The sequence below is a fragment of the Musca autumnalis genome, unplaced genomic scaffold (assembly GCF_047663935.1).
Source record: "Musca autumnalis isolate F117 unplaced genomic scaffold, ASM4766393v1 scaffold_3, whole genome shotgun sequence".
NCBI lineage: Eukaryota > Metazoa > Arthropoda > Insecta > Diptera > Muscidae > Musca > Musca autumnalis.
Window position 1 is genome coordinate 152,320,346 of NW_027411866.1, and position 18,868 is coordinate 152,339,213.

Sequence of the window (18,868 nt, forward strand, 5' to 3'; positions counted from 1 at the left end):
CGGCCAACGAGGGTTATGTTTCGTTTTGTACTGTTCCTATGGAAAATACGAAACGAAACGATTGGAAATTTTATTTAAAGTATTTTTACGTACTCTGCTAAATAGGCTATAACAGTTGATAACCAAAACAAAAACTTTGGCGCCAATGCATGGTAGAACAAGAAAAGGTAGCAGCAATACCCAGCTGACTGAACTGGGTTGTAGTGTTAGTGTCAAATTCCATTCGACATTTTATGTATTTATTTCTATGTTCGATGTATATTAGGGATATATATTTTTGAAGAACAAATTTATTCATCAGAAAAAAAAACTATTTCCCATAAAGACGGCTTCATATCATTGACATGTAACCTCCTCCAGGTCCGAACGACATGCCGCACACTAAAACATCGCTTATAGAGGCGGTACAATATTTGTTAATATGTGTGGTATATTGTTAAACTTGAAAAGAATAAAGCCCTAATAAACATGTGCTTTTTTGTTTTCAAAAGCAAATGATTGAAACATCTTCTCTTTTTTCAATGAATTACCAGCGACCCCAAACATTTTTGCAAGAATTCTACTTCCTGCGTGATATTGTGCATTTAGTGGAATGATATGGAAACATTCAAACTGAAAATCTAACGAGTTTTCATTTATGTTTTTCAAAATATTCAATCAAATGTGAAAAATTATTAGTTTTTTAAATTCCAATAATTTATAGACATTTCCTTATTTTGTTTACATTTATATTTGACACTAACGTTCCAAACAAAAACAAATTCCTTTGTGGTTGTTGTTCGAGTTGTATTTGTTGTAGTATTAACTTTACCTTGTATTTGTTCTACCATGGCGCCAATGCATGAAAGAAAAACTAACTCCAAAGCAATGAAAAAGTTCTTCAATTAAGCAAAATAAATAAAAAATTATTAATATATTAATAAAATAATCAATAAATATAGCTGAATCGTAATATTTATTTATTTATTATAATAACACTGTAGTAAATACAATGTTAATAAGAAAGGAGATAGCATTGGTTACAATGGCCATCAGCTAATGAATCGTAATATTTATAGTATTTTTTTAATCATTAGCAGATGATTAAAAAACAGCTGATCGAACTTGCTAAATGTTGCTGGGAAAAATTCTTTCAGCAACTTTTAGCAATTTCTCAGCAAACAACTGTCAAAATTGTTCTCTCACTTCGCTCTCTTTTGCTGAACTTTTGTGTAAAAAGACAGCATGTAGTAACATTTCGTAATAATTATTACAAATTATCACGTAAAAAGACACACCTATTATTTTTGTACTGTTCGTACGCCTGTAGTTCGATTTTCAAAAAGATCAGCCGTATCTCATCCTTACAGATTAACGGCGAAACCAACGCTGCACATCAACACTACCCTAAATCCCTACACCCAACAACAAATTGTGTACCAATAAGAACTTTTCGTATACTTCGACGACATATCTCAACCCTACACTGACATTAATACAAATATTATCCGTTCGTCCAATTCCAAATTGTACCAAACTTAGAACCATTTCGTACTCTTCGTACCCATAAGTAAGATTTTCGAAAACTACATCAATCCTTCACTTTAACAGTAATCTTAATTCCGAGTTTCAGGACTTCAGCTCTATCCGTAAAACCAAATCCCAATTATACCAAATTTAGAACAATTTAGAACTTGCGTACCCATAAGTTCGAATTTTCCTTCCTCAATCCAATAGGCCTACAATAATTATAACTTCCAGCTCTATTAATTCACCCAAAACCAAATTGTACTCAAAGACATAGAACTGTAAAGACTGGAAAAGATGCATAATGCACAAATGTTTATGAAAAATGTATATAAACATTTTACCAACAACAAGGGCATGTTATTATGCCTGTCTGCGTACTCGATAATTTCAAAGACATAAAGTAATAAAGACCTGACAAAATGCATGCAACAAAAAAATGTTTACGAAACTATGTATAGAAACATTACCCTTAACAGGTTGCAGTTAATTCAAAATCGCAACCAAGGAGGAACATTTCATGTAATGGTATCAGAAACGAAATTTATATATTTAAGGATCTATTCAAGAATAATTCCATGTCAATTGGATCGGTAAATTCGGTTAAATACGTAAAAATGTATAAAAGAAAAAAATGTTATATCACCATATCGTAACATAACATTATGTTAAATTCAAAAGCCATTCACTGAAGAATGATAGCAAAAGAAATGTCTTATCTTGTTGTATTTATGTCTTTGATAATTTGTAATAATTATTACTAATGTTTCTAAAATTGACAGTTGTTCAATGGAAAAGTTGCTGAAAAAAGTGTTTCAGCAACATTTAGTAAGTACGAAGACAAACCTAATGTTAAAAACCCCATTAAAGCGCAATTCGGCTTCTACAAATTGTAGGAAAGCAAAGCAGTTTCCAGTTCATTGGGTATGAATTTAGCGGTTAAAATCGCCTGAAATGGTCAACTACTTAACAGAATTTTGTTATGATATTGTAACAACAGAGCTTAACTCCATCTATTGACAAATGTTAACAATTGAGATGTCCAATCTTAATGTATCCGTTCACCCAAATCCAAATTGTACCAAATTTAGTACCCATAAGTACGAATTTCCAAAACTACCTTAATCCTACACTCCAACAGTAATATCCATTCCAAATCTAAGGACTTCAGGTCTATTCGTCCACCCAAATTAAATTGTACTAAATTTAGTACCATTTAGTACTTTTCGTACCCATAAGTACGAATTTCCAAAACTACCTCGATCCTACACTCCACTCAATTCTAAATTTCGAGATTCCAGATTCCAAATCCCCATTGTCGCAAATTTAATACCATTTAGTATTTTTTGTACTCTAAGAACGAATTTCCAAAACTACCTTAGTCATACACTCCAACAGTAATATCAATTCCAAATTTCAGGAATTCAGCTCTATCCGTTCACCCGAATCCAAACTGTACTGAATTTAGTACTTTTTGTTATCGTGCGCACAAATTTTCCAAACATTTTCGAACTTTTGTGGGGGAGGTACCCGAGGGAGTGGACCAATATAGCCCATCTTCGAACTTAAACTAAGTTTGGGCAAAATATTACGAGAGTCAAAATTCGAATCGGTTCGTCCATTCGAGAGTTATCGTGCGCTCCAGCCAGAAAGACAGACGGACGGACATTGCTAAATCGACTCCAAATTGTCTGAAACGGATTTCGTCCAAACATACTTGGGGTCTAAAACCATTATTTCGATGAGGCACATTTTGCCCTCGTTAGCATAAATGCTGAGGATATAATGAATTCAAACAACAAAGTATTTTGTATACAGCATATAACATTTTCAATAACACCCTCCATGCTGTTTGTGGGCATCAAAAAGACTAACCTGCGTGCAAGTTTGGATAATCAATTATATGTGTAGAAGCCAGTCGTACATGAAATTCTGGAACAAAAAATCGAAGCCCCGTAGAGTGAAACAGGAAGTTCCCCAAGCTGGGGTGTTAGCTCCGGAATTGTTTAACCTCCACCTAACCGGTATTGACGATTATTGTCCGATCTTGGTGTCGGGTAGCCCTAATGCCATTTGTGAATGGCTGAACTCCTACTGGATCGATCTTTTCACCTTTTTGCGATCGAGGTATATGTAAATATATCCGCCTCTAAGTCTAGGACCACTGTGTTCACCCCATGCACGGCAGAGGTGAGAACAGAGTTTTATGTCATGATCGATGGCAGCAGAATTCCAACCACCAACTACCCCAAGATTCTAGGAGTCACATTCGACAGCATGTTCACATCGCCCGCGCCTGCCCAAACTGTCTGCGTCAAGCTGAAATATGTAGGAACAAGGCCCTCAAGTCCCTAGCCGACATAATTTGGGGTGCAGATAAAGAAACCCTGTTGACCATGTTAAAACGCGATAGGTCGGTCTGTGGTAAGATATGCCACCATGAGAACTGAAACAGGGTGGCTCTTCAGTGAACCATCAACACGAGGAGGCAGCCATGATCGGGTCTTACCCTGAGAGCTATCCTAATCATTATATGGTGGATGGGACATTCACACCACCCCTCCCCCCACTCCCCGGAATGTTAAGAGGCATATTCATGATCTAGAAAGAGAGGTCCAACTTTACAAGACAGACAATTCGTATCCAATACAGACGTAACACGCTTCGTTACTCCTACCCTAAATCCTCCTGAGCTATCGAACACTGTTTCACCCAGTTATGATTTGCCGAAAAAAGACTCTGTCAAAGTGACCCTGGCACCACAGGACCGAAATACTTTGGGGGTTTTCTGAAAATAAATTTCTGGTGAGTTTTCTCACTTTCTCCTTTAACTTGAAACGGCGGAAAGACAAAATTCACGAGGAATTTTTGTTCATAAAAGGATTATGTTTAAGAATGCGGAGCCATCTAGTGGTATAGGTGATTGCTTCACTCGGATATCGTTGGTCCATTGTGTATCCTGGGTAGATTAAAGACGATGGTGTGGTAAGATGATGATGAGGTACAGATGCAGATGAGATAAAGATGTAAGGGTGATGTTATGGTAAGGTCGAGATGAATATGCATGTAATGATGATAGAGGGTTAGGAGTTATTGTTTGAGGAGTTTAAGGTGAAAAAGGATATCTAACACAGATGATGATGAGGTTTGTGGTTATTGCCCGTTCGGATTAGAGATGAAGATGAGTTGAATACCAGATTGTAGCAGTATCGTTGGTCGATTGTTCTGCTCTTGATATCCATGTCTATAATATCAATAGCCAGACATCTAACAAACCAATTGTTGAAGTTGAATTTTGAATTTCGAAGTGAAAGCCCATTACTGTTTTTCTATCGCAAATTATATTTATTAACAATTTAAATAGCAGAATTATACAAAAAACGAGGAGATGAACATAAAAATATTATAAATACTAGACAATATTACAAATCGTACAAATAAACATATAGAAAAATATATGTATGTATGTATGTATATTTTGTTTAACAAAGCATATCAACAATAAGAATAGAGTAAGGCTGCTGCTGCTTTATAATACTCTTGGAGTTCTATTATTAAATTAAATTTCAATTTAAATGCATTTACCAATAACTTTTAGCTTTTTGGTCCAGGCAACGGGATCACTGGGATCTTCTTGTAAATCTTTGCGATACAGCTGTTTACCTTGGCTTTGTAATTCAGCAAATTGTGCAACAATTGGATCACGACCACACGATGCCACACCCACAACTTTATCTTGGCCATCAAGGAAGTAGGCAACAAATTTCAAATTTTCCAAATCTCCTTCAATGAAAACATCAGAATACGAACCATAACCTGAGTAGCGGAAACCTTTACCAAATAACATGGTAAAGAAGAATGGTACTGCGCGCAGCTCTTCGGGCGATTTACCAACCATATTAAGGGCTGCAATGCGTCCATGATATTGGGCCAATTGATAATGACCAATTGCAGCTTTTTCTTGATTGTACGAATAGACGGGAGCATTGGCAATATCACCACCGGCATAAACACCATCAACCAGGGTTTTCAGATAAAGGTCGGTGTCAATGGAACCATTGTGATTAAGAGGTAGACCAGAGCCGTTAACAAATTCGGTATTAAATTTCGAACCAGTACCCATAATGAGTACATCACATGGGATTTTGGTGCCATCTTTGAGTATGACATCGGTAACTTGATTGTCGCTGTTGCCCAGGATTTCCACAATGCCGCTATTCATGATGCTGGTGACACCTTGATCACGGAACAGGCGTAGAACACGTTCACCAATAACTGGGCCAAAACTGGCCATTAGGGGGAATTCTGTGCGTGAGATAAGAGTGGTCTGTAGGAGAAAGGAGAAGAAAAACAAGTTAATTACTTTGATTTGGAATGAAAAGGAGCGATGGTTACTTACACTTTTGACTTTCTTGACCCAGCTTTGGGCGGCCTCTAGGGCAATAAAACTGGAACCCAAACAAACCAAATTGGCCTCCGGTTTAATGAGTTTATTGATTTCCTTGATGTCATCATATTCCCTCACAACCATAACACCTTTGAGATCCGAACCCTTAATTTGTGGCTTACTGGCCGTGCAACCAGTGGCAATAAACATTTTATCATATTTCAATGAATAGCCATTCGAAAGCTGCAGGGTTCGCTCTTCACAATTCATTGCGCTGGCAGCCACACCCAGTAACGTTTCAATGCCATATTCATCATAAAATTCAGGTTTACGGAATTGTATTGTCTCAATTTGAGTATCCGAAGCTTTGGAGAGTTTTACACGATCATAAGGCAAATGTGTTTCTTTGCAGACCATAACAATGCGTCCGGTGAAACCTTCTTGTCTCAATGTTTCGGCACATACCGCACCGGCAGGACCACCACCAACTACTATATAACACTCGGAATTGTTGGGATCACGTTTAACCATGTCCTTAAGGCGTCGGGCATTATCCAAATCCTTACGTTTGGCACGTACCATAACCTGACCATCAGATTGGACATCAACTTTGTAGCATGGCAAAGAATCAAGGCCGGGAAAATCTTCAATATCACCAGTTTCAAGACTGAAACAGGCTCCATGCCATGGACAGCGTACACGACCATCGCCCAACACACCAGTGTGCAGAGGAGCACCATAATGTGTACACTTATTGCCAACAGCCTTGATTTGATTTTTCTGTTTGACAACCAAGACTTTGGTGTTCTCGTTGAATTCGAACTGTTTCATTTCACACTCCTGCAAATCGTTGACATTGCAGACGGCAACGGGATCGGTGTAGTCTTCAATCATCTTGTTGGCTTCACAGGTAGATTGATATGAGCCAGAACCAGTTGTACCTGCCGGCCGAAGAAGAAAATGAAAATAAAAGAGAATAACGGAAAAAATCGGTTAGTTTATTGCCACTCTGTGGATTACAATTGAATATTAATGTGGTTGGCGATGGCTAGCTAGTTGGCTAGCCAGGCAGAGCCAAAGAGATTTTTCCATAGAAAATTCCCCAGAATTAGACAGACTACAACAACAACGGCACCATCTCAGGCAGAAAGAGAATTTTAAATAAACATGACTTCATAAAACACGACTATCTTTCGCTTGAAAAGAAGTCGACAAAAACTGAGTTAAGCAAGAGATTGAGTTTTCGAAATTAGTCGTCTTCTTACCTTGGTGGCAGTCGGAAGTAAGAGAGATATTGGCAAGCAAAAAATGGAAACGGTAAGTTTATTCAATATTTATGTTTTGAATTAACAACTAATTTGTTATTTGTATTTTCAGAATTATCATCTGTTGTTACAATTGATATTGCTGTCATGGGCAAAGTGGTTACATGCCTTACCGCTCGAGGATAGTCGGGAGATTAGTAATGATATCTTCATTGATTTGGATGATTCATCAGATGTATGGAAAAAACAACAAACTTTCTATGAACTAAAAAATTCCCCTGAGGAACCATTTGATTTTGTAATAATGGGTGATATTCAGCCAACAAAAACAAAGAATTCCAAAGACATAACAGCGGACGAAGATGCTGGCAAAGTGGAAAAAACAACTGAAGGCGTATTTGTGTATAAGAAACCCTTTGATGAAACCACCAAGGCAGCCGACAAAGGTTTGGATATATTGAATGCTTTTAGTACCACCCCCGCACCAACGACAATAACTTCCACAACGAGCACTACCACCACCACAACTACTACTACCCAAAGACCCAAAAGGAAAACTTCATTTTGGCAAAGTTTAAAATCAATTATTTGCAATGATTTTGATTTGAACAAATCGATTCAAGAAAATGGCAATCCACTACAACCGATAATAGATGCCATTGTTACTGTGGAACACAGTGAAACCTGGAAAGATGTCAATACATATGCCACCAAAACAAAGGAAGTCATCATAAAAGGTTACGATGAATTGGGCCATCAGTTGGATAACCTAAAGGAGGGCATTAAGGGTTTCAGCAAAAAATTAAACATATGAGAAGTGACGCTGATGGAAATTGAATCAACTACGCTCGAATATATAGAATCTTAAATGTCATTTTCTTCATATAAATCCCATCATTATTATGATCCGCGGGATATACTTTTCATAAGACAACATTCAGAGATTGATTTTTGCATACCATACAGCCTTTACCATCATACTCTTAAATAAAACCGTATATGTATTTTAAAATTGGAGAATTTTTCTTTTGGGAGTGATATTTTAAGTGAACTACTCTCAGCCATTAGGCTAACGAGGGTGTTGAACTCTTTGATACGATCGAAAATGTGCCTAATCAAATAATGGTTTTTGGACCCCTAGTATGTTTGTATAAAATCACTTTGTCGTTGTAGCAATGCAAATGTGTGTTCGTTCATATATATTTATTAGTTATGTGGTCCTGATTCCTGTGTATTCAGTTTCAAAAATTCTGCAGTATGGTCTGGCTGCTTACATGAAGAATCTGGAAATAGGTCAGTGGGGTTAGACTGACAATTAAGCAAATGCAACGTGTCGTGCAGTCCCAATCGACATGCAGGGAATGTGTTGGGTATCGTGACATCAATTCCCGTCCAATATGAATTAAGGCGGTTGCATCTTAAATGGGCTAAAATCACCGACGTAGTCAGAAGGGGCCCGAAATGGTAATTTTTAAAAAATGTCTTGCGTATTTTACTAAAAAAAGGTCAAGTTTTGTCCATTGGGCCTCGCGAAATGGTGTAGAGATGCATTTCTGGTTACGTCCCCGGCTAAAATCACTCGTGTTTGCCTTAGTAGCTGGCTCCTGCTTTGATGGATGGGGGTGGTTGTTGTTGTAACAGTACTTGATATATTAGGCCTGTTAGATAACTCAAAAATTGGTACAAATTTGTACAAACTTTTACAAAATGCTATTCGATAACAAACATAGGCCATGTTTATATTATAGCCTTTTGCAGGGTTAACCTTCTTAATGAGGATTTATTTGACGTATACACAAATTAATTGACATTTGAAACCCAGTGGGTTTGTTAAATCCGGTTATATATAAACGTACTATTATTCAAAAAAAGAGAACTGAGAGAACTTGCAAGAACTTTTTACTTACAAAGTTATCGAACAGACCTATTATGATCATCTTTCTGCTTTATCTGGCTCTAGGTCTAACTCCAGTTTTAGGAATGTGGCTATTTCGATGGGATGTAACCAAAGATCTAAAGGAGTTAGTTGATTATGTTTGGAAGGCAGTGTCACATGCTTGTCAGATGTTTTACAAGGTGTCATCAATCCTTGCCCTATAGGAATTCCGACGGATGCACCATACCGATCGTAGTAGATCCAAAACGCTCCTTAGCAGCGATAGATGGGGGATGTTCTCCGAGAACCGCATTCACAAAATAATTGTTAATATCATCTGATTAATAGGCTTGATGGTCTATGGCATCGATGCGCAAAATATTTCATGCATTAGTAGTGGTAAACGAACATTCCCATTTTTAAACCACGGCAGATGAAAATAAAGAGAGAATACGAGTGGTATGTTTATACTTTTTCGTATATGTCCGAGCATAGATGGTCTAGGGTTCATCCTCCCGAGGACTATTTGTACTGCTGTGGAGTGCGATCCTCTAACACATTTTTTGAGTTACCGACAAAAATCGGTAAAATTAAAATGCTTATAATTTCGGTAATTGGGCGTTAGTCGTTCGCACAATATCCCTGACAAAGCCCATGGTCAACGAAATAATTGGACCATACCAATGCGGCTTTAGACCTGGCAAGTCCACCATTGACCAGATATTTACCCTGCGGCAAATCCTGGAGAAGACCCAAGAGATGCAGATCGACACATACCACCTTTTTATACCCTCAGCATTTATGCCATCGAAATAATGGTTTTAGACCCCAAGGATGTTTGGACGAAATGTGTTTCAGACAATTTTGAGTTGATTTAGCCATGTCCGTCCGTCTGTCTGGCTGGTGCGCACGATAACTCTCGAACGGAGCAACCGATTCGGTTCAAAATTTGGCTTTCGTAATATTTTGCCCAAACTTAGTTTAAGTTCGAATATGGGTTATATCGGTCCACTCCTTTCGGTACCTCCCCCACAAAAGTTCACAAATGTTCGAAAAATGTGTGCGCACGATAACTCTTGAAGGGAGTAACCGATTTGTCCCACACTTTGTACATCGTGAAAGTTCTACCAGACTTAGATTAAGTTTAAATATGGACTCAATCGGTCCACTCCTTCGGGTACCTCCCACAAAAAATTTCAGAAAAGTTCAGTTTAGGACCTGCTCTCGAATCGCTTTGATTTTTATTTTAGCAACTTGTATTCACTGCCCCCTATACGACGGTACAAGTTTCATCAGGGGCAAGTCCACACTTCCTGAGAAAATAGCCCCAAAGTTTCAAAATAACCCTATGACACCGTGTGAGGTGGTTGGAGCGCAAGATAACTCTCGAACGGATCTGCCGATTCGGTCCAAAATTTGGTCTTTGTAATATTTTGTCCAAACATAGTTTAAGTTCGAAGATAAGCCATATCGGTCCACTCCTTCAGGTACCTCCCCCACAAAAGTTCAAAAATGTTCGGAAAAATTGTTCGTACGGTAACTCTTGAAGGTAGTGTTCGAATTGGTCCATACTTTACACATCCTAATAGATCTACCAGATATAGATCAGGTTCAAATAAGGACTATATTTGTCAACTCCATCCGGTACCTCCCACACAAAATTTCGGATAAGTTCACTTTAAGACCTGCAATCGAATCACGTTGATTTTTGTTGAAGCAACTTTGATTCGCAGCCTCAATTACGATGGTAAAATTTTTGTCAGGGGCAAGTCCATACTTTTTGAGCAAACAGCCCGAAGGGTGTAGAAACCCCCTATGGCAACATATGTAGTGGCTGGAGATCCACTTCTATAATGGTCAATGTCGATCCATTCCTTTAAGTATCTCCTCCGCAAAACGTTTGATCTTTAATCCTAATCAACATTTTTGTAGGTTCATACATCCAAAATTTTTAAAACCCCCTAAATACATACGTTTTTTGGGAAAAAAAATTGTTTCAATATACACAGGCTGAGGGTATATCTCTGTCAGCAAAGCTGACTGATACTTTTTTACTTGTTGTCGATTATAAAGCAGTCTTCGACAGCCCGCTACGTTCAAAGGTATTCCAAGCAATGTCTGAATTTGGTATACCCGCAAAGCTCATTCGGCTTTGTAAAATGACTCTAACTGACACAAGATCTTCAGTTAAAATAGGAAAGAACCTCTCCGAAGAGTTTTGTACCAAAAGTGTGATCTTTTCAACATCCTACTAGAAAAGGTTACACGAGAGGCAAACGTCAAAAGAAGTGGCACAATCTACACCAATAGCCACATGTTACTTGCTTATGCTGATGATATAGACATCATGGGACGATCAGTAAAAGAAGTAACCGATACCTTTATGAAGGTCGAAGGAGAATCTGCTAAAGTGGGTCTGGCGGTAAACGGCGAGAAGACCAAGCTGATGGTGTCGACGCGCAATGCGTCCATTGAGATCGGACCAACTGTTGAAGTTGGTTCCTATAATTTTGAGGTAGTAAAAGACTTTGTATACCTCGGCACCGCCGTAAACACAACAAACGACATCAGTTGTGAAATAAAAAGAAGAATTGTATTGACCAATAGATGCTACTTTGGCTTAAGTAAGCAGTTTAAAAACAAAGCCACAACTCGTCAAACAAAAATAACGCTTTACAAAACACTGATACTACCCGTGCTGATGTACATATGGTTCCGAACCCTAGGTACTTGCGCAAGCAGATAAGGCAGTGCTTGGCGTGTTTGAGAGAAAAATTCTTCAAAAGATCTACGGACCGATCTTCGTTGAAGGTGAATATCGACGTCGTATGAACCACGAGCTGTATCTGCTATACAACGACATCAATATAGTTAAACGTATCGAGATGCAGCGATTGCGTTGGCTAGGCCATATTATAAGAATGAGCGATAATGAACCCGCTAAAAAGGCGTATAAATTCGAGCCACAAGGCGGTGCACGCAGAATTGGCAGGCCAAAGAATAGATGGCGCAAACAAGTGGATGAAGAGATGACAAGGCGCGGTATTCCAAAAAGCGAAGCACGAAACAGAGAGAATTGGAAATCTTTTCTTCATCCAAAGCACTTGTTTGGTACAGGCATTCTGCGGAAATTGTGCAAGCCATTACAAAATATGCCAGAACAAATAAAATGCATTTATTATTTGTGCAAAACAAAAATATTAACAACTTTATTACATTAACACAAATTATGAAAATTCTCCATTGAATTCAATCGCAAACATGCGTGTTTCCTCCGCTTGCATTTGTTCCAAGCTGAACTGTTTTTGCTTCATTTGCTAAATGGGTTGTCTTCTCATCACCAGTTAAGATTTCGACACGTACTCCAACAGCACTCCATTCGGAAATTTTCTTCTGGTGAGTTGCCGGAAAAATGTTCACAAATTAAATATTATTTAAATATTAAATATTATTTAGTTTGTATTAACAAATGTTTGGACATGTTAACACGCTTATCTCTTTTTGGAAAATGAAAGCCGCTGCCTGTAGAGATGTACAATCTGATTTATGTACATATAGGGATCTCTAACAACTGCTAATAAAATGTAGCGAACGGAGTGCCTTTTTCACGACTCCGTTTGGACTGCATCCGGATGCTGTTAAATTGTAAGGAATTGGAGTGCCTTTTTCACGACTCCGTTGAACTGCATCCGGATGTTGTTAAAATGTGACAAGTGGATGTGATTCTTTGGATTGCATCCAAATGCGGTTAAAATGTGAGGACTGGAGTGCCTTTTTCACGACTCCAGTTGAACAGCATCAAAACATGCCGTGACAGAACTAGTCCACATTGCACTACTTCCAATTTATTTTGCTGGGAGGGATCTCTAACAACTGCTAATAAATTGTGAGGAATTGGAGTGCCTTTTTCACGATTCCGCTGAACTGCATCCGGATGTTGTTAAAATGTGACAAGTAGATGTGATTCTTTGGATTGCATCCAAATGCGGTTAAAATGTGAGGACTGGAGTGCCTTTTTCACGACTCCGGTTGAACTGCATCAAAACATGCCGTGACAGAACTAGTCCACATTGCACTACTTCCAATTTATTTTGCTGGGTTTGTCCCATAGGGCTTTAAGCTATAAATATGGCTTTAAATACTGACCGCTTATAAATGTGGTTTCTTTTTGAAATAACAACAGTTTATGTTTTATGGTCTGTTCCCGTACTTTATAAAGTGGTAAAAGTCGTAAAAGTTGTAAAAGTCGTAAACGATTTTCATATAAATTTTGTGTACGGGAACGCAAAATGTGTAAAAGTGGTAAAAATTGTAAAAAGTTTTTAGTTCTGGAACAGAGCTATAGTCTTGGATTATTTTGATTTTTTTCGCAGCATTTTGTGCTCACTGTCCTTTTTACGACGTTTCAATTTTTTGGGAGCACATCCATACTTCCTGAGATAATGGGTAAACAACTTTGCCGGCATCAACTAATATTACTGATGCGCACGATTACTCACGAATTGAATATCCGAAATTTTGAATATCGTAAAATGTTTTATTTTTGCTACTCTTTGTGGTCCTGAGTAAATTGATATAATGAGGTCTAAAATATCCGACGCTAGTGGTTCAGTAATCGATTTTCCTGGACAAGCCGCCTATTTTTGTGGTCACTGATATTTAATTTCTATATGGGATTCGACAGTATGTAAACATATTGAAACTAAGTCCCAATTTACATTGGGCGAGTTTACTTGCGGCAATTGTCATTTTGTAGGAGAGAGAGAGGTGAGGCATATGGTAACCCTTTGCCTCTCAGCACCCTCTCTCACCTACAAACTGACAATTGCCGCAAGTAAACTCGCCTAATGTAAATTGGGACTATGGAAACCAAAAAACCAAAACCAAAAAATTATGTCTAAAGTCATGGTAGAACAAAGAAGGTAGAATAAATACTACAACAAATACAACTCAACAACAACCACATAGGAATTTGTTTTTGTTTGTAATGTAAGTGTCAACTGTACATGTAAACAAAACAAGGAAATGTCTATAAATTATTGGAATTTATAAAACTAATATTTTTTACATTTTTTCACAAATTTAGTGGACTAGAACTTTTAGGGAACAGCATGGAACAAAATTTCGTTTTCACAGAATGATGACTGAGAGTGTGTAAAATTTAAATTTATGAATTTTTTGAAAACCCAAAAAGTATTTTGTAAGAATGATGAAGTTAAGCCAATGGGGGAATACCCCAGACTCGAGCAATCAAAAGTATATTTTTTTAATTTTTGAAAAAATTTTAATTTTTTTGAAAAATTGTTTAAAAACCATTTTTCCAAAAAAAAATAAATTTTTGCATTTTTATGGTTTGTTTAGTGGTACTTGACTTTTTTAATATATTGGAACATTTGAATAACTCAAAAACATTCATATTTTGATGCAAAATATGACAAAACTCAGATTTTTTAATTTTGAAACAAAAAATAATATTTATGAACACTCCTCATAAATTTTAATTACAAAATTATTTTTAATTTTACAAATGCAATTGTGTCTGGTTACTTTTCATTTTTTATTTGTTATTGTGTTCTAAACGGTCAATTAATTTAATTATGATTCAAATATTTTATTTCTACTATTATCTTTACTTTTTTATTATTTTTTAATTTAATTTTTAGTTATTGTTTTCATACGCTTTAATTTAACGTCTATTATATCTGTAGGTTTATCAGAATTAGGGCCATTATTACATGTGTTCTTTTACTATCTGATGGATTTAAAAATGTAAATTAAACTAATTTGGAGGCATTAAAAATATAATTTTCACATTGAAAGTTAATGACATGAAGCTCCTCCTTGAAATTCAGTCATCACTTTTAACTTTAAGTTAACCGGAACGCTATAAATCTGTTCGGTAAATACAAACTATAACAAAAGAAGACTTATAATAATGGGGGTAACACAGTTTGCTTTTATCCTTAAAATATGAACAAAAAAAATCTGGTAATAAGTTTTGAAAATAAATAATAATTGCTCTATTCTATGGTAGAACAACATAAGGGTAAGAGCAATACCCAGCTGACTGAACTGGGCTGTAATGTTAGTGTCAAATTCCGTACGACATTTTATATATTTATTTCTGTTTTCGATATACATTAGAGATATATTGCTTAAGGAAAAATATATCAATCCAAAAAAATATATTTCCCATAAAAATTTCTTTATATCAGTGACACGTAACCTCCTCCAAGTCCGAACAACGTGCCGCACACTAAAACACCGCATAACTAAATACCACATATGTATATGTGTCGAATTTCAAATGGAATAATTCAAATAACAAATAGAATAATTCGAATTACAAGTGAAATAATTCGAATTACAAATGGAATTCTCGAATTACAAATGAAATGTTACGAATTAAAACTAAAATGTTTCGAATAACATCTGAAAAAGGTGTAGTCCATATCTACATTAGGCAATTTTCCTAATCATTTGACAACGAACAAGAATTTCGGTTATGTTATCCTCGGTCCTATTAAGCTCTTCAGCTGTTTCTATATTTTCAATAGTTGTTTGAGCTTGTTAACTCTCTGTACTTTTTCCAGTTTGTTCTTTTCGGGGTTCTAAAAAGTTTTTGGCAAATCCCACCAAAAGAAATTTGTAATTGTTTGTGATCCGAGAAACAACATTTATCGGATACTTTTCAGTTTCTCATGACATAGTCGTATAGATTGGAGGGACTTAGATCAACGTCTTTCTCCCTGTCCCTAATTTTACACGTTGGAGCGCCAACCTTACAGCAGTTAACTTTCTATCCCACATGTCGAACACATCTTCATTTAGAAAAAAAATCATTTATGTGGCCACTGTGTCTTGAAAAGTTCTCCTTATCTAACATTCCTCATATCTATTCATTCGTCAGTGCAAACAATGTTTGATCCCATTTTGATTGTAGTTGCCAAATTTCGATATAATTATACACACGAGATAAGAAACCTGTTTTTTTAATAATATTTGCAGCAAAGCAAAGTGAAATGCCGATGTCATTGAACAATTAATTAATTTATAAGGTACAATAATACAACAATGATTTATTCCAAATTTTTGTAGAACAATTCGTTATTCGAGATTTATTATATTCAACAAAATTAAGTGCAATTGAAATTTTAAGTAATTTGACAGTATAATAAATCCGCCGGTGTTTGTGTAATCTCCTGCACATGTACGAAATGAAAGAATTTTGAAGGAATTTTCATAAAGCATAATTAATAATTAAATTTAGAGAAGATATCGATTTAAAAAGAAGTACAAATTAATGCCGACAAAGATACACCATCAGCCTGTGACTGACTACATAAATGCAATATTGAGTTGTCTACATGATGAAAAGGCAAAGTAAACATGTATGACCACCTGAATTATTTGCTCTTTTCCAGAACCTGCAAGAATGTATTATTTTTATTGTTCTGGCGATGTAGAAAAAAATACTAGCCAACAGCACTTTAAATTCGCAAAAAAAAAAAAAAATATTATTTTTAATTATTTGACAAATTATAAAGGGAAAACATTTTCAAAATTTATGGTCTGTTTCTCTAAGACGTTTCGAATTCAAATTCGTTCGAATTGTTACCAAACTCCTGTTGTTGTAGGAAATGTTTGTTTGATTGAAAATAAAAACAGACCAAATATATATTTAAAAATAATATATTTAAATTTAAATTAAATTAAAATTATTTAATCAACCAATACTAATATTTACGATGTCTAAACGATAAAATAATTCATTTTTTGCTCATTAGTTAGCATTAGTAGCATAATGTGCTAACATTTTCAATATTAAACAATAAATTTGTAATTTGCCGTATGTTTTTTGAGACGAATTTAAATTACAACAACTTCTTTTGACGTTTCAAATTCGATCAGATGGCCTGATGCATCTACCTTGGTAATTGTGTTATGAACAAAAATCAGCTGTCTGCCATTTAAATCCTCCAAAGGTATATCTAAATGCAATGAGATTTGTACTGGATTTATTAAATCCAGTTGAGGATTTATGTGTAGTCTAAAAGAGCTATAAGCCGTTGAAACTTTGTTGCTTATTATCTTTTCTGATATGTGTTGATCATGTGTGCTGCAAAATATGAGTATATCTGGGTTTTGATATAGATCTGGGTTTTGACGTAAAAATTCCGGTTTGTTTATAGTTAACTAGCAAAATGCCCGCTACTTCGTAAGCGGAAAAGGAATAATATACAAATAGACAATATTTAATATCATACCATGATTTAATATGGAGAACACTGACAATTTTGATGTACTAATACCTATTTGAATTCATATTTAATTTATTTCAAGCACTGCTTGTATACGTTTTGTTCGAATTTCCAAAAAAAGACCTCTACATTTCAACAGCGGCCTACATTTTAAATTCCAGTCCATGTTTAATTAGAACGGTATGGGTATTTTGAAAATTTTATCCACATTTTCCAACCGAATTTTGGAATTTGTGATATCAAAATGTAGAAAACCATTATTAAGAAGATGTTACCCTATATAACAGTCAATTTTTAGACATTTTACTTTAGGCCTTTTTTTCTCAGGATGTAAAAGCCGTCTTGTAAAACATTAGCCGCATAGATCTACCTTTTCAAATCAACTTACTATAACGTTTAGAATAGACAACTAAGATAAAAACAATTTTGTTGAAAAGGTACGTTTGACTTTTTGATTTCAGTACATTATTAAGAAACCGAATTCGTGTTAACCTAGAAACAATAGTACATTATTCAGTACAATTTTAAAATCCAGGACCTTAGCTCAAGTGTTACAGTTTTAGCTCTACTTGTTCACCCAATGTCAAAGGTATTACATGTAGAAACCTTTCATTCAGGTGGATTTAAATAAACATTGTGATCCAATCTCAACAGTTATCCTCATAACATTTAGTATTATTTAATACTTCTAGTACACTTATTGTACTACCACCTCTAACAATGAACCTGACAAATCAATAATATATCAGAATTTCACTTCTATTCCTTAGCCCAATACCAAATTTATTGCAATTTTGTACTTTTCACGCACTAATGATATAATTCCATCTTCATTGCTACACCCAACGAAACTTTAACTTTTCGTACACTTATAGGTCGAATTTCCAAAAACACTTTGGTATATCTTTCTAACTCTCCATCAGTTACCCTCATTCCAAATTTCAGAATTCTAGCTCTTCCCGTTTGCCTAATACAAAGGGTACCATATTTAGTACTTTTCGTACCCTTCTAGGTCGAATTTCCAAAAACCCAGCCTTATCTCACCCCTACACACCGACAACAACCCACAGTCAAAATTTCAGCTTTCTAGCTTCAGCGGTTTCGTCTGGGCGATGATATGTCAGTCAGTCACTCACTCACTCACTAAGCTCTTTTATATATATATATATATATATATATATATAGATAGATTATCACTCTATGTATAGACTTATATTTTCTACCTACAGTTTCGCCAATATTTCGATAGCTTTTTCCATAATTTACCTAGAATTTTCCTTTTATCGATGCCAATTTCTTTGCCCTTGTTTTCCATTCATGAAATAACTTACTTTTTTAGGGCCAAACCTATAGTTCTGCGTATTGCGTGTGCGTTCAAAAATACAAAAACAAAATACTTCAATTTGAAATACATGTATTTTGTTTTTGTATTTTTGAACGCACACGCAACACGCAGTTATAGGTTTTGCCTTTAAGTTAAGTGTGCAAGCGACCTCACAGAATGACCAGTTGTGACAATATTGATTAAAAATGGAAAAAAAACTTCAAAAAAATTCAAAAAACTAATGGTATT

General features: G+C 35.8%; 2 protein-coding genes across 10 annotated transcripts in view; one reads left to right on the forward strand and one right to left on the reverse strand.

The window, feature by feature from the left end:
- Positions 1 to 4,830: 4,830 nt before the first annotated feature.
- LOC141397958 (apoptosis-inducing factor 3) overlaps positions 4,831 to 18,868 on the reverse strand; it is a 75,247-nt gene continuing 61,209 nt past the window's right edge. For 8 of the 9 annotated variants that reach the window (XM_073974980.1, XM_073974988.1, XM_073974983.1 and 5 more), the window contains 2 exons: positions 5,906 to 6,834; positions 4,831 to 5,833 (listed from right to left, as the gene is read on the reverse strand). In XM_073974980.1, coding sequence (XP_073831081.1) covers positions 5,078 to 5,833; positions 5,906 to 6,834 — 1,685 coding nt within the window. In that variant the 3' untranslated portion in view covers positions 4,831 to 5,077. Of the gene's footprint in view, positions 5,834 to 5,905; positions 6,835 to 7,158; positions 7,263 to 18,868 lie in introns of those variants that run through there. The other variant, XM_073974986.1, reaches the window with a different exon arrangement.
- On the forward strand, positions 7,047 to 8,170 carry LOC141397959 (uncharacterized). The gene is made up of 2 exons (XM_073974990.1): positions 7,047 to 7,210; positions 7,271 to 8,170. The coding sequence occupies exons 1-2, from the start codon at positions 7,202 to 7,204 to the stop codon at positions 7,970 to 7,972; spliced, it is 711 nt and encodes a 236-aa protein (XP_073831091.1). The 5' UTR covers positions 7,047 to 7,201; the 3' UTR covers positions 7,973 to 8,170.